The sequence below is a fragment of the Podarcis vaucheri genome, assembly GCF_965113315.1.
Source record: "Podarcis vaucheri genome assembly, chromosome: 5".
In the NCBI taxonomy this organism is placed as follows: Eukaryota; Metazoa; Chordata; class Lepidosauria; order Squamata; family Lacertidae; genus Podarcis; species Podarcis vaucheri.
In genome coordinates, this window is record NC_138763.1 from 59,735,458 (window position 1) to 59,750,341 (window position 14,884).

Sequence of the window (14,884 nt, forward strand, 5' to 3'; positions counted from 1 at the left end):
CTCAGGTTACATACGCTTCAGGTTACAGACTCCGCTAACCCAGAAATAGTGCTTCAGGTTAATAACTTTGCTTCAGGGTGAGAACAGAAATCGTGCTCCGGCGGTGCAGCAGCAGCAGGAGGCCCCATTAGCTAAAGTGGTGCTTCAGGTTAAGAACAGTTTCAGGTTAAGTATGGACCTCCGGAACAAATTAAGTACATAACCCGAGGTACCACTGTAAAGAAAAACATAATATTCAGAACAAGCTCCATTGGTGGCATTGCCTAGTATTGAAAAGCTATAGTAAATGATACTGTGCATCTTTAGACAATATTCCATATTTCTACTTGTTTGGAACAACTGATTGATTCCCAAAAGAATAGTTCTAGACAGAAAATTAAAGGAATAGAAACATATGCCATTCAGTTGTAACAAAGAAGTATAGATGTAGAACATTGTCCTACGAAACATTAGATCAGGTTTTCAGACTACTAGGCCTTCCAAAAAAATAGTTGTAAACAGAAGGTTAAAGGTGTAGATGCATAACTTCAGTACAGTAGTCTCTTGAATCTTGAAATTAGCAAGCCATTCTATCGGAACAGAACCAAACATTTGGCGATATTGGAGTGTGCTGTAGAATATTGAATTATGAAGCAGAAGCCCCCTTTCTAACTCATCAATATTTCTAGATGGTAGTAAAAGTAATTTTCTGATGGGGATAATGTTATGTGCAACATGCCCTTGTATAATTCATTTCAAAAATAGCTGGTATGAACACTGGTAGCCACTGATTTATTTTGATGCTTCTAGAAGAAAATATTTAAGGGGGGGGAATTAAAGGTACAAAGATTTAGTATAGGACAAACAGGATGCATTGGTGGGGCGGGAATGAATAGATAGCAGCCGAAGCTTGTTAATGTAGCAGTAGAAAAAGTGTAGAGCATATTTGTAGGACCTATACAAAGACATTTTCAAGTTTATATACTCATATTTTCTGAAATTGATTTGTAAGTCTTTTATTTAAAAAAGAGAGAGAAAATGTCAATGATATTCAGGTGACACTTAAAGGATAAAGCTGTCACTGAAGAGCTTTTATTAAAAGTGTGTGCAGTTTTTTAAATTGCTAATGAGTGGTACAATGTGCAGGGAAAGAAATCGTGAAGATAGGCAGCCTAACCCTTTGCATATTAACTCAGTCCCTTCTGAGTTTAGTACAGTTTACTCCCAGCTAAGCATCCATAAGATTGGGATCCAATGATGACCCCATGCACCTTTACAGAGAATTGTATTCTGTATATTAACCTTGAGGAGTGTTGTCCAAGCTAAGCTTTCATTATTTTTAAGTGGCTGGTTGGCTACACATTTCAAAATTTGTTTGTCTACTCATGTATATCCCACCCTTCCTCCCAAGAGTAAACCCAGGATCGATTCAAACATAAAATATGAAATCCAGGCAAATGTGAAACAACAGCAGTTAAAAACCCACAGTACAAGAGTTGTGCAAAGGTTGCCAGATAAAAACATTTTGATTTTCTACTCCAAAATGGTCAGAAAGGAGGACTGCCTGATTTCTCCCAGTGAGATCTCAATAAACAGGGTACCACCACTGAAAGTGCCCCATCCTCTGTCACCATCCTCTTTCTCTCTCCATCTGATGAAGACAAGTTGACATTCTCCTCCAGATTAAAGCAGGTACAGTCATTTGGGTCATTTAAAGCTTAGTACGCAAGTACTGACCCCTTGAATCTGGTCCATAGCTCACATGCAGGCAAGTCAGTGCTTTGAGGATTGCAGTGATATGCACCTCTAGGCATATAGCAGAAAATTAAATAAAAGTCACTTTATTCTGTTTCAATGGCTTCCGGTTACAAATTTGAATTATAAACCAGATATGTTAAGCACATCATTTTCCAAGCAGAGGAATTGAAAAGTAAGACATGGCAAGTTTTAAAATATAGCAGTATATTTCATACATAGAACATTAGGCCAAATCATGTTCTCTTCCTGAATTCCTCTCTTTATTTAATTGAGGCTACAACACAATACCTCTATCATGCATAGAAGCGTAATGAATTTCAATTTTATAATGATTCTACTGCTGCCTTATAAAATTTCAAAATCAAGATAAGTTTCTTAATTTGCTGCTGTTAATTACTTGAAGTCAGATACCTGGAAAAATAACAGCTTTCTCCTTGCTGAATGTAAGACTTAATTAAAAAGTAAAAAGAGCATTAGCTCTAACCTATAAATCAGACAGGCTTGCTGTGTTTAAAATGCTATAGTGTTATTCCATTGCTGATTTTAAAATAATGCAGGATCTTTTTCAAGTAGGATAAAAGCACCCCCACTCTCCCCCCACCCCCAATTACACAAACACAAACACACCATTATTGAAGTCTGCAGAAGTTTGATTCTGTTAACTGTGGTCAGTGATGTCTTTTTCTATTAACTGAATGGCATATATTATCCACTATGCCTTTGAAAGTTTTTTCAACTTGCGGTGGCCGGAGCCATTTCCAAAGCTCTGAGAACAAGAACATTCCATGTTGTTGAGCCCCTTCTGTAATTCCATCCGTAACTTTTTTCTTTACTCTATACGCCCACATTACATCTGCCTCTTTTCCTTTTGCGCCTTACAGTTCTTTATACTCATATTGACATCACTCAATGCTGCAGGCTCTTTTGCAATGTAAAACTGAGTGCACTGAGCAAGAATGCAAGGTCATTTTAATTGAAAGAGCTTTTTATTTAGCCCCTGCTCTGGTAGGTAAAGTCTTTTCTGGTCTGTGGTTGATCAGTTAACCTGAATGTATGAAGAGTGGTTGGTTGGTTGCAAAAGTGGGTGATAACTCCAAGGTGTCAACACTGATGTCATATTTCCCACCCACAAAACAACTTGCGAATCCATCACATGGGCTTGTTTAAAATAGAGCACAGTTATAGGCATATCATTTACCTGTTATTCCCTTCTTTTTCTCCATGGTTTAATTTAGTGGTCAGAAGAACCATGCGCAGCACATCTTACACAGAGGGATGGATACCAGGCGGCCACACAAGGACAACTAAAAGATCAGCTCTATCAAGAAATTATCCATTATTTTGACAAGGGCAAGGTAATAAGGAAGCATGTTCCATTGCTTTTACTGCAAAATTGCAAGCTACAAATGTGCCAAAATGACAAAGAAAGAATTCATCAAATGACCTTCCGTGAGCTCTTAAGTTGAGATTTGCAAAGTTTTTTATAAAGAAACTGGAAGCTAGAGCCTAATTACGATGACAGGAGATACATAAAACGTTGAATAAACAGAAAGGGCATAGATTAGTGTGCAATTTACCAGGAAGGAAAGGCACATCTTATTCTAAAGGGATTTATTGATGATAAGCTGATACTGGTAAAAACAGTGAGAGTTTAAGGCAGGGGGAGAGTAAGATGGCATGACCAATTAGCCATCTAATTGGCAGCTCCTATTATAGTTGCTCTATCCAGCTGGTAGCTTTAGGACTTCCCACAGCAATTAAAAAAGGGCTGTGTCCAATGATGTCCCAATACTGAAGTAATGCTCTTGGATTCAGACAGAGGGGTAGGAGGTGATTTTCAGAAAGCAAAAAACTCTGCCTCAGGGGTTGTGATGAGCCATGTCTGCTTGTCCCAAGATTCACTTTGGGGCAAGGAAGATGGTGGTGGAAGAAGAGGAGGAAGGAGCTTTTTCAAGTTTTTGTTTAGAATGCTCAGGTGGCCTCACTGACAAATGCCAGGAGTTTTGTATATGGAAGCAAAGAAGAATGAGTTCCCCACACTCCTACATACACATATAGGTATTTACTTTGCAGAGATTAGTTTGTGACTAATTAAAGTGCACATGGGCTCAAGTCAAGTCTGTGAATATGCTTGGGGAATTGCTAGTGGCAAGTGTGCAGCAGATCGACATGAAATGGACAGACCTTAGGGTCAGATCCCTTCTCAGTCAGTAAGCTCACAACATGACCCTGAGCCAGTCTAAGCTACCGTATACACTCAAGATAATATACTGGGTGGTTCTGGTTATGAAATGGAGTGCTCGTTCTGAGGATTTTCCTAATGTAATGTAATTGTGAGTTCCTTGGACTTTTAGATGAAAAGCAGGATACAAACAGGATATAATAATGAGTAAATGGTTTGAGAGACAGCAGAAGTATTCAGTGTGTCATGTGAAGCTTGACATGAAACAAGCTAAAAGGAGGGGCACAGATTTGAAATATGTCATTGATTGTGGGATGGGGTGTTATGAAACCAGCAGGACACCACAGCATTTTTGCAGCATTTCTGTTTCTAATTTCTTCAGCTTTTAAAGGGAAAATCAGCTCCAAAGTCCATGTTATTTTAAATACAGACTTGTGCAGTTTTGCTACCATGGCACTAATTGGCTGTTTATGAGCAGCAGGCAAAATACCTGTTTACTATGCTTTCACCATGCACGGCTCTACAAAATGAGAAATTCACAGTTTGCAAAAACACTGTTTTGTAGAACAATATGGTTTTGGTTCTAACACCAATTGTGGGTATTAATGGAAAACGGAAAGTAAATGTCGGTTTGTTAAAGAACAGCTGAACGTTTGCTTTGTATCCTTTTCGGTTCCATTTTAGAAAGATAAGCAAAATCTGTACTATTCTTATCTGTGTTGTCAGCATTCAAGGAACAATTTTTAGAGCTCCTAATTGTTTACAGAGGTTCTCGAATTTTCCGACTGAAAATCCACATTATCTGCCTTGTGTTCTATGTTCCTTAGTACACAGGAAAAATATGTGCAGATTGAGTCCATACCTGGGGAACATTGGCAGTAAATGGAAACAAGTATATTTTAAATGGGCCAAAAAGAAAATTAAATGTGCAGGGACACCTTTGCTCAGGGATGTCAGGTATTGACTTTGTGAGCTTATAGTTTAAATATATAAGAAAAGGTATAAGCTGCTTTACAACCCTGAAAATAGACTCCAAAGCAGTTTATAATCTAATTTAAAACAAAAAACAAAAAAACCTGTACAAGAACCATACCAGTGGTCTATCTTGGAGTCTCAAATTTCAATGGCACCCTGGATGATGCCAAAATCTGGTGCCCCCCCCTTTCATCTTCTGTTGAACTTTATAGTTGTGGCACCCCAGAAACTCTGCACCTGGTGCGACCAAACTGGTTGTGTTCCCCTAGATCGGCCTTTGGCCACACAGAAATAAAACCACTACCTGGCACAATTCAAAGGGTTGCCACTACTTGGTCTGTGGAGTTTTCTTTTTTAACTCCCATAGCTTCCCCACAGGGATTATGGCCAGAAAATAAAAGTCCTGATGATGCAAGAAAGATCATTCTTTCCTTTCAAGGTCATACAGTGTTGGGGCATGACTGCGTGTTTACTTCCGAAACCATGGCACTAGACACATGGGCTGGTGTCTCTTCCTCATCCTCTTTGCTGGCTTATAGCAAAGCTGTTTGCTGGCTTTATAGCAACATCTTGGAAGCTAGCGGCCAAGAGCAGATCAGACCAAGACTGGAGAAAACCTTTGTGGGTGAAGCTGCATTTGGCTACTTGGCGTGACATTGTATTTTTAGTAAAATGTATTCACAGGTCTTTAATATGCTAGGCCATATATGTTTGAGACTGAGAGAACTTGTGAGGTGTGGAGAGCTCAATTCAAGTGTAGAATTAAAAGTTTAATGACAAAAGAAAAGGACTAGTAGAATAGAGAATAAAGATTTAAGGCTGCATTGCTAGCTATAGAGGGTAGGATATTTCCGTTCCACCTTAAAAGGGAGCAGGCTTTGTGAGTCACAGAGTCTGCGTATTTCCTGTTCACAGGATGTATTCTGTTTTGATAGAGCTGTTGTCTCTCTCAGTGCCTGAACACTGAAGCAGGTGGTCATGTTTTTTCTTTGTTCTGACCAACGCTGAATAAACTTAAATAATGCTCTCCTGCGTGCATCTTTCGCCGTGCATTATCTGCTGATAAGAGCGTGCATCAGCTCTGGAATGTGGCAAGCTATTTCTGGAGCTCGTGTCGCTAATTGCTGATACTGCGTGTCTACGGGAGATCGATGGACGTCCGGAGGCGACATGGGGCCATGATGGACTTTGTCTCCCTGGCAGTATCCCAACAATATTCAGCCTCTGTTCTTCTTCTGTGTGTGTTTCCATGTGCTTCTTGAAAATGCCCTGGATTTTAGTCTTAAATTTCTCACAGTTTAATCAGTGTTGGGCGACTGAATTCCCTCTGTTGTTGAAAACGCAGGTACTAACGCAATCTGTAGTCAGGTATTTCTCAACAACACTTAACACTAAAGGTACTGCTACGTCATGCTGGCAATTGAGAAATTATTTTTCCCCTTCACATTCACCTGCTCCTTCCACAGTCCACAAGCCGCTCCTTTCCCCAATGTTTCACCCTCCTGTCACACCGTATCATCATCTTAAATCATGTAAAATGTTAAATTCGGGAAGGCTTGGCGTGGCTATGCAAAAACACTGTGTTCTTAACACTGAAAATGCAGCCCCAACAGTAGATAGTCTGGTTTATTATTTCTGATTTCCCATCTTATGAAACTAAACGTGGGTTGGAACCATGTAATGAACTTTCAAGGCAAGTACAGTTATTTGTAGGGGGCATTCTTCAAACAACAGGAGGAATATTTAATTCTTCTCCCTTTTCTAAACAACCCGTTATCCACTTGCCAGAATTATTGTCTTTCCTTGAACCTAGATGGGAAGAAATGGCTTGGAAAGCTGCTAGGCAGCAGCCCTGCAGCCCCATGTTTCCATCCCCACACATGCTCCCTCAGCTCCTCCAAAGCAAAGTATTGGTGGATATGTAGTTCCAGCATACATTAGCCTCCCTTAAGTGATTCTTTTCCTACTAAGACTCAAAATTCTGTACTAAAAGCTACTACATATATGCAGGCCTTGCACCAACGAACCACCTTTACTCCAGATAATTCAGAAGTAATTAACCTTCCATTTGTAATCCCTGCTTAACATGCTGGATGTGGCTTTGGTTACCCTGTAAATGAGATGTATAGGAAGGAAGAAGCTGAAGAATTGAACTGTAGGAAAACAGGAAGAGATTAGTAGAACAGGGCACATATTAAGCCTGAGTATAAAGACTCCCATTGCCAGGAACTGATCATGTTGTTGTTGTTGTTGTTGTTGTTGTTGTTGTTGTTGTTGTTGTTATTTATTAATATCCCGCCCATCTGGCTGGGTTTCCCCAGCCACTCTGGGTGGCTTCTGACCAAATATGAAAAACAATACAGCGTCAGACATAAAAAGCTTCCCTAAACAGGGCTGCCTTCAGTTGTCTTTTAAAAGTAAAATAGTTGTTTATTGTCTTGACATCTGCTGGGAGGGCGTTCCACAGGGCAGGTGCCACTACCGAAAAGGGCCTCTGCCTGGTTCCCTGTAACCTCACTTCTCGCAGCGAGGGAACCGCCAGAAGGCCCTCGGCGCTGGATCTCAGTGTCCGGGCTGGATGATGGGGGTGGAGACGCTCCTTCAGGTATACAGGACCAAGGCCATTTAGGGCTTTAAAGGTCAGCACCAACACTTTGAATTATACTCAGAAACATACTGGGAGCCAATGAATATCTTTAAATGGTGACAGTGGTTTCATACGAAACATCAGATTGAGAGTGCTAGTCAGGAGCATATTAAACAAAACTTTTCCTGCAGGATAAGGTTAATGGACCATAAGCAGATTTTTGTGTGTGTATGGAAACTTGTATAAGGATTTGAGTGGCATGTTAGGAAGTTTTTCTAACAAGAAGGAAGAAAATCTCACTTATCAACAGCTAGGTCGGAGAGCATAAAAATAGTAAGAAAAGAGAGACCACTTTAATTGCTGTTTTATGAGGTTGTCATTGGGGAAGGTGATCCAGGAAATCCAGCTAGATTTGTGAGACATAGACATTTTGCTTGAGAAGTCCAATTGAGAATCCTACATCCAAATATAGATAATATGAGAAAGCTAAATTAGATGTCTTTAAAAGACTGACTTCCTGAGAGTGCTCTTCATTCCATCGTTTGCTTGTGTTGATTAGAAATCTACAGAGATTCTCTAATCACCAAGTGAAATACATCTTGTACTTTACTGGGATAACAAGTAAATTACAAGTATACTGTAGCAGGATAATTTGCCTATCCATATTAACATTATTTCCAATTACTTGATAAACAATGAGAACAAAATAAGAGAATTTAATTTGTCATCGCAAAAGCAGTAAAAATAAAATAATACAGAACAAAAATTTATTGAGCATATTTATTGAGTGGGTCCTTGGCCCAGTGGTCGAGCACCTAGAAGATGGTCCTAAATTCAATCCTTGGCAACCCTTGGTAAGGCTGAGAGAGATCTCTGCTCAGACCCAGGAAAGCTGTTGCTACTCAGGATTGACAGTACTGGGTTCGATGGACCCAATGATATGACTCCGCATAAGGCAGCTTCCAATGTTCCTAAGTAGTCCTAAGTTATGAACCATAAGAGAAATAACAGATTCATCTAATTTCCTTGTGTCATTGGTACCAATGGAGAATTTCCTTCAAACCAAATACAAGCTTGAGAGGAGGGGTTCATTTCGGGACCACAGCAGGGCAAGGAGAGGGTTAAATTCTTTACCTGCTGCGATCCTGATATTTGTGAGCCACAAAACACAAAAACACTGTTAACATCACATCTAGCTTGGCCCTTAATTGCATTAAAATTCCACTTTAAATTCAACAAATAATATGTAAGCCTTATTCTCTATAGATATATTTAGTGTGTTGTGCACAGATTTAGGACTTGTTTGTACTTAGGAGTCGTATGTATTCAAATGTGCCTCAACTTCATGTGTAGGGGGCCACGTGGAGAAAGCAGGGTATATACAGTGGTACCCCGCAAGACGAATGCCTCGCTAAACGAAAAACCCGCAAGACAAAAGGGTTTTCCGATTTTTAGAGGCTTCGCAAGACGAATTTCCCTATGGGCTTGCTTCGCAAGACGAAAAACTCGCAAGAAGAAAAAACTTGCGGAACGAATTAATTTCGTCTTGCGAGGCACCATTGCATGGGTAGGGCCAGTAGCAGATGGCATGCTTGAGGCTGTGCCACTCATCTGACTCATCTGACCACCTTGCATCTAAGTCGTTCCTGCATATTAGGATGGAGAGGGCAAAGGGCAAGGTGGCAGTAAGTCGGGCTGGAGCCAATCTGGCACTCCTACCAGTACATTGATGCCACATGGACCTAGTCACCACCTTGCCCTTAGCTCTCTCCATTCCAGTATGAAACAGCGACTCAGCCAGAGTGCTGTCACGTGAGCAGAGCAGCGCCACTATGCCAGTGTGGTGTAGTGGTTAAGAGCGGTAGACTTGTAATCTGGTGTACCGGGTTCGCTTCCCCGCTCCTCCACATGCAGCTGCTGGGTGACCTTGGGCTAGTCACACTTCTATGAAGTCTCTCAGCCCCACTCACATCACAGAGTGTTTGTTGTGGGGGAGGAAGGTAAAGGAGAATGTTAGCTGCTCTGAGACTCCTTCGGGTAGTGATAAAATGGGATATCAAATCCAAACTCTTCTTCTTTTCTTCTTCTTCTTCTTCTGCTACTGGGTAAGCCATACATATGTGCAGAACATGTACAAATATGTGCCCATAAGCTTTTCAAATTCTGCACACTCACAGGGTTCCCAGCCCTAGGGTAATGCTCCCTGTAACTCAGGACAAAATGTGAACCATCTTTTGCAGTGTAATCTTTCAAACCCTGACTTTTTTCAGGAGTTTACATTCTTCTAAAATAATATTCCTTTGCTGAAACATAACATTTTAACCTAGCATTACATTGGGTAGAACTTCAATACCACTGAAACCGTTTCAGTGGCACTGAAAGGGACACTTCCTTTCTACTGCTGAGAGCTCTTTTTTTAAAAAACACACATGAAACCAGACCCCACATTTCATTTTTAAGACTGTGACTGTTGAGTGTGAACTTTTAAAATTATAGTTGCCTCCATATAAAAATAAGGTCTCCCTTTCGGAAGTTGACCCATTCCCATAAATGAGGGTTGCTGAATGTTTGTGTCCCTGAGACACAGACCGTACATCTCATCTTTTCAGTGAAAGGAAGGCATATTTTTTTCACTGCAGTATCCCCAACGTCATTCACTTGTGCCTTTGTTAGGGTGTGTTTTTTAAAAACGTACATCAAACAAAGCACTATATACTGATTCTCTTTTCTCTAGATGACTTGCCATGTCCTAGGCAAAGCTGGGAAAAGTTCCAAAGCAGGAAATCTGAGAGGCAGCAGATTGGACATTTTTGACCTTCAAGAATATTTATAGATTTCAGTTATCAGAGGCTCTTGTGACAATTGCACTGTTCTCTCTCAAATAAATTTGCTGCAGTGAACATGGGAAACTTATTCAGAGTTTTCACAGGACTTTAGAGACAACTTCTTTTTTTAAAAAAAGATTGGCTGTACAATTTTTTTGCAGTGCTGCATGGCATTTTTTTATTGTGGTTGTATACAGTTGTGTCCTTCCACTGACAGAAGGCTCTTTGATCTAGTGAAGACTTTTGTGCGTGGAAAATGGGGCTAGAAAGAGACGGTTTTTCCGATTCCCCTTTACTTCTGCATCTGCCAGGGCCTCGCTCCCAATCTGCTCCAGAGGGTTTTTAGACCCATTGGACAGTGAGGGAGATTACAGGAGAAAGGGAAAGGTTGTGAAAAGCCTCTGTCTGGTTCACTCAGTTGAGAGACACAATTAAATATGGCCCTGTATGTGGTTCCCAGCAATCTCCTGAAGCATCATGTGGATTCCAACCTATTGTTTCGCATTTCTAGGGACCATTCTCTTGTGCCAGGAGCACTCTGCAATTCTCCTGCCTTATAGTGAGAAGATCATTTTATTTCCTGGTCATAGGTTTTCTACATTTCGTGCACACAAACAATTCCTTATATACATATTATTTTCTTGAGAAAACTCCAGTGTAGGCATGGTCAAGAAATTAAAACTTCTCAGTTACGCTGTTTAACAGGAAAGAAGAATAAATTGTATTACTATTGTGACAGAAAAGTGATTGTTAATCTCTTGAATAGATGCATAATGGCATTTCCCCCCTTTTTTGCTACATTATGAAACATGATTCATATTGCTGACAAACTCCTGCTTTAAAGATGTTCTTAACCCTGCCTTAGTATTGCAAATGAGAAAATAAAGTTGTCTTTCAATAATTGTATTTTCTATTCAGTTGGTGCTTGCCTTAGAGAAATAGCAGCCTTTGGCTCTCTGTGCAAATTGATGAACTTGGCGTATTCTTAGTGTGCTTTTAAAGCTATAAATACTCTTCACTGTTCTGAAAGGAACAGAGAATGTCCAGAGATTTTTTTTTCCCCTTTGCTGCGGTGTCTTTCAGTCTTGGCATTGATAAGTTTCAGCTGTTTCTAACAACAAATGTATTAGATCACAGTAGGGTGACATAGCAGAAGATCTGTAATTAGATCTCTGGGGTTTTGTCTTTTTAACATAGTAAAACATGCAGGTAACTTGGATGAGGTTAACAAATAGGGATGCTGGAGGATTTTATTTTTTGTGTCTTCTGATGTGAACTGCACCTACCAGGGTAATGTGTGGATTGGTTATCCTTCAGGTTTTGCTGGTGAAGTTTGTGATGCAGTTCATAGCTAAAAAAATATTGAAGTGCATATTTTAGGATAAAATATATTTGGAAGATGTGGCGTTTGAGAGAAAATATGCTTAAAATCCATATTTTGTGGTAAAACAATTTCAAAACTACATATTTAAATACATACATAAATACCAAATTTCACATGGTTGTATTTTTTTTTTTTAAAGAATGCTGGAATCTGTATTGGGGTACTAGAAAAATTGAGGTTCATACATGCTGTGGATTATTACCCAGATTGAAAACCAAACCCCCATACCATAAAAACATTTAGAACCTATATAGTATCTGTGGGTGGAAACAGCTACTAGAGCTACAAATCAAGAAATTACACAAGGGGGAAAGGGTTAAAAAAGCATACACCAATGCCACCCAATCTAATCTAATCTCCCCTCTCCGCTGCTATTATTGTTTGTTTGTTTGTGTGTGTGTGTGTGTGCGTGCGTGCACATGCACATGCACATGTTTATTTACTTGAGAACCAATCATTTCTCTCATCTAGCTTGCCAGCTGTTTGGTACCATATATTATGTTATATTACAAATGCCTAAGCTAAATAGGTAATATGGCCAAGCTGAATGTGATTCTGTCCTTCAGAAGCCATTAAAAAAGCCTAATTAATTAATTAATTAACAGTATTTGCAGCCCCCTCTTCCTTGAATGATATGCATAGCATTGTGATGTATGTTGGTGGAGGAATAGAGTCTATTGTGCTCATTCATGTTTAGGTTTGCATGCCATGCATCCAACATCTCTTCCCTATTTGCCCTCTCGTGCAACGACCTTAACAGCCATACCAAATTAATCTTATTTTTTTCCTTTCTCTTGGCTTTATTGGTCAAGAGAGAAGGCAGCAGGAATATAGGTATCTGAAAAGTTGCCTATGTTATCTATTCAAATGTAATATTGGGTTTTTTATTATTACATTGCTTGTTTTGTTACTTTATAGGTAGGCTATACGTACGTACGTACATACATAATATGAATTGCAACATATATTACTGGGTTTTGGATTTTTTTTAAAAAAAAGATGTGCAACTGTGACTGAGGTTCAGATGTGTGCTGTTTTTTTAACAGATGTGGGAAGAAGCCATTGCCTTGGGCAAAGAACTTGCAGAACAGTACGAAAATGAAATGTTTGATTATGAACAACTCAGTGAACTGCTGGTAGGTTCCTTCTCAGTCCATTGTGAATTAATAAAAACATAAGATTGTTTCTAGAATTCCTGTTTTTAAGTTTTACCGCTTCAAACTGTTTGGGGCCACTGGAAAAGTTTCCCAACCAAAGAGGCTAATAGGAATCTGAAGACAATTTCTGTTAGAGACTTCCACAGTTGGATTGGTGTTTTGTGTCTGTTTCATGAGTAGCATATGTGACACATAGAGGCAAATTGCTTTTGTTGAACAACTAGGTCATAAAAAATTTGCAGCGCGTGTCCTTGTGTATGTTCTATCAGCCCTGTTGTTGAGTTAATTTCATGCACACTTTGAATCCGACAGGTAACAAAAAAATGCATTGTTTTAATAACGCTTTTGTTTTATACATAAAGCCTATTGTACCTACAATGTGTGGGTGATAATTCAGTGAGTGAACTTCCTCTTTCCCTCCACCCCTCAAGCCCCACTTCAGCCTCTCAAATATTGTCCAGAGGATCTCCCACATCTCAAGAACTGATTTAGTGGGACTGCATTGGGGTGGCTGCATGAGGGAGGAGAGGAAAGGCAAGTTTTTCAGTTTGTTTTGCTGATGGAAAGACACTGTTTGATATCTCCATATTTGTTTGCTGAAGAGCCCTGCGTGTACTTGACAAAACAATTATGGGCTTCCATCAACCACTCTCTCTCTCTATATATATATTCTGAGTTGCTCTTCCATTTAAGAAAGGACTCTGAAAGCTGAGATCAGACAAAGGTAGCTTAACTGTGTTGGGGGTTTGTTTCTGTTTCATTTGCCTTGCTTTTCATACTTAGCTGATTTTTTATTCACTTTCTTTTACTTCTCCCTACACATCAATTCCCCACCCCACCCCACCGCTTTTTGCTTTCTTCCTCTAAAAGTTTCAAGATTTTACTCTTTACCTTCCTAAACATTTCTCTGCTATATCTCTTTCTTCTTGCTTTTAACAATACAGTGGTACCACGGGTTACATACGCTTCAGGTTACATACACTTCAGGGTACAGACTCTGCTAACCCAGAAATATTACCTCGGGTTAAGAACTTTGCTTCAGGATGAGAACAGAAATTGTGCTCCAGCGGCGCGGCAGCAGCAGGAGGCCCCATTAGCTAAAGTGGTGCTTCAGGTTAAGAACAGTTTCAGGTTAAGAACGGACCTCCAGAACGAATTAAGTACTTAACCCGAGGTACCACTGTATCTGTCTTTAGAATTTGTAGAAATAATTTATAAAACACTGTACTTTTATAATCTCTGTCCTTCCTGCCTTTCCCAGTTGGACTGTGTTAATATGTGGACTTGTGAACTGTAAGATTTTGGGCAAAGTCATATTTTTAAATTCAGTGGATGATATCCAACATTAGTCAAAACCCAGAGTCTCATTGAAATCAATTGCTTAAGTAGCAGAAGTCTATTTATTTCACAGGGTCTGCTCTGAGTATGACTTAGTTGGATATAATCACCTGTGTCTTACTTGTGTTTTAAGTGATATGCAAATAATAAATATTTTATCATATGATTGGTTCCAAAAAGGAAATTGAGACCTCTGAGAATTGCTGAACCAGAGATAAAGACTTCCAGTTACAGACCAAAGTATAGTGGTACCTTGGGTTAAGTACTTAATTCGTTCTGGAGGTCCGTACTTAACCTGAAACTGTTCGTAACCTGAAGCACCACTTTAGCTAATGGGGTCTCCTGCTGCCGCCACGCCGCCGGAGCACGATTTCTGTTCTCATCCTGAAGCAAAGTTATTAACCTGAAGCACTATTTCTGGGTTAGCGGAGTCTGTAACCTGAAGCGTATGTAACCTGAAGCGTATGTAACCCGAGGTACCACTGTATTTTTGCCAAGTACCTTGAGCGGAGAGAGGGTGTTACCTGTCAAACTTCTTTTAATATACACGCACTAGTGCCTTCTCAAACCAGATTGAAATACTTTAATATGTTCACTTGCAGATAACCAGGAAGTGCATATGTTAGGATTCTAAAGAAATGGAAAATGCAGTTTTAACAAGAAAATGCTGTCATCTCCTGTTGAAAGATTTTTTTTTAA

At 39.7% G+C, this 14,884-nt stretch overlaps 1 protein-coding gene across 2 annotated transcripts in view; it reads left to right on the plus strand.

The window, feature by feature from the left end:
- The window catches only part of DOCK1 (dedicator of cytokinesis 1), a 361,394-nt gene that overhangs the window by 299,184 nt on the left and 47,326 nt on the right, over positions 1 to 14,884 (plus strand). For both annotated transcript variants that reach the window (XM_082222828.1, XM_082222829.1), the window contains exons 38-39: positions 2,973 to 3,092; positions 12,737 to 12,826. In XM_082222828.1, the coding sequence (XP_082078954.1) occupies positions 2,973 to 3,092; positions 12,737 to 12,826 (210 nt within the window). The remainder of the gene's footprint in view (positions 1 to 2,972; positions 3,093 to 12,736; positions 12,827 to 14,884) is intronic.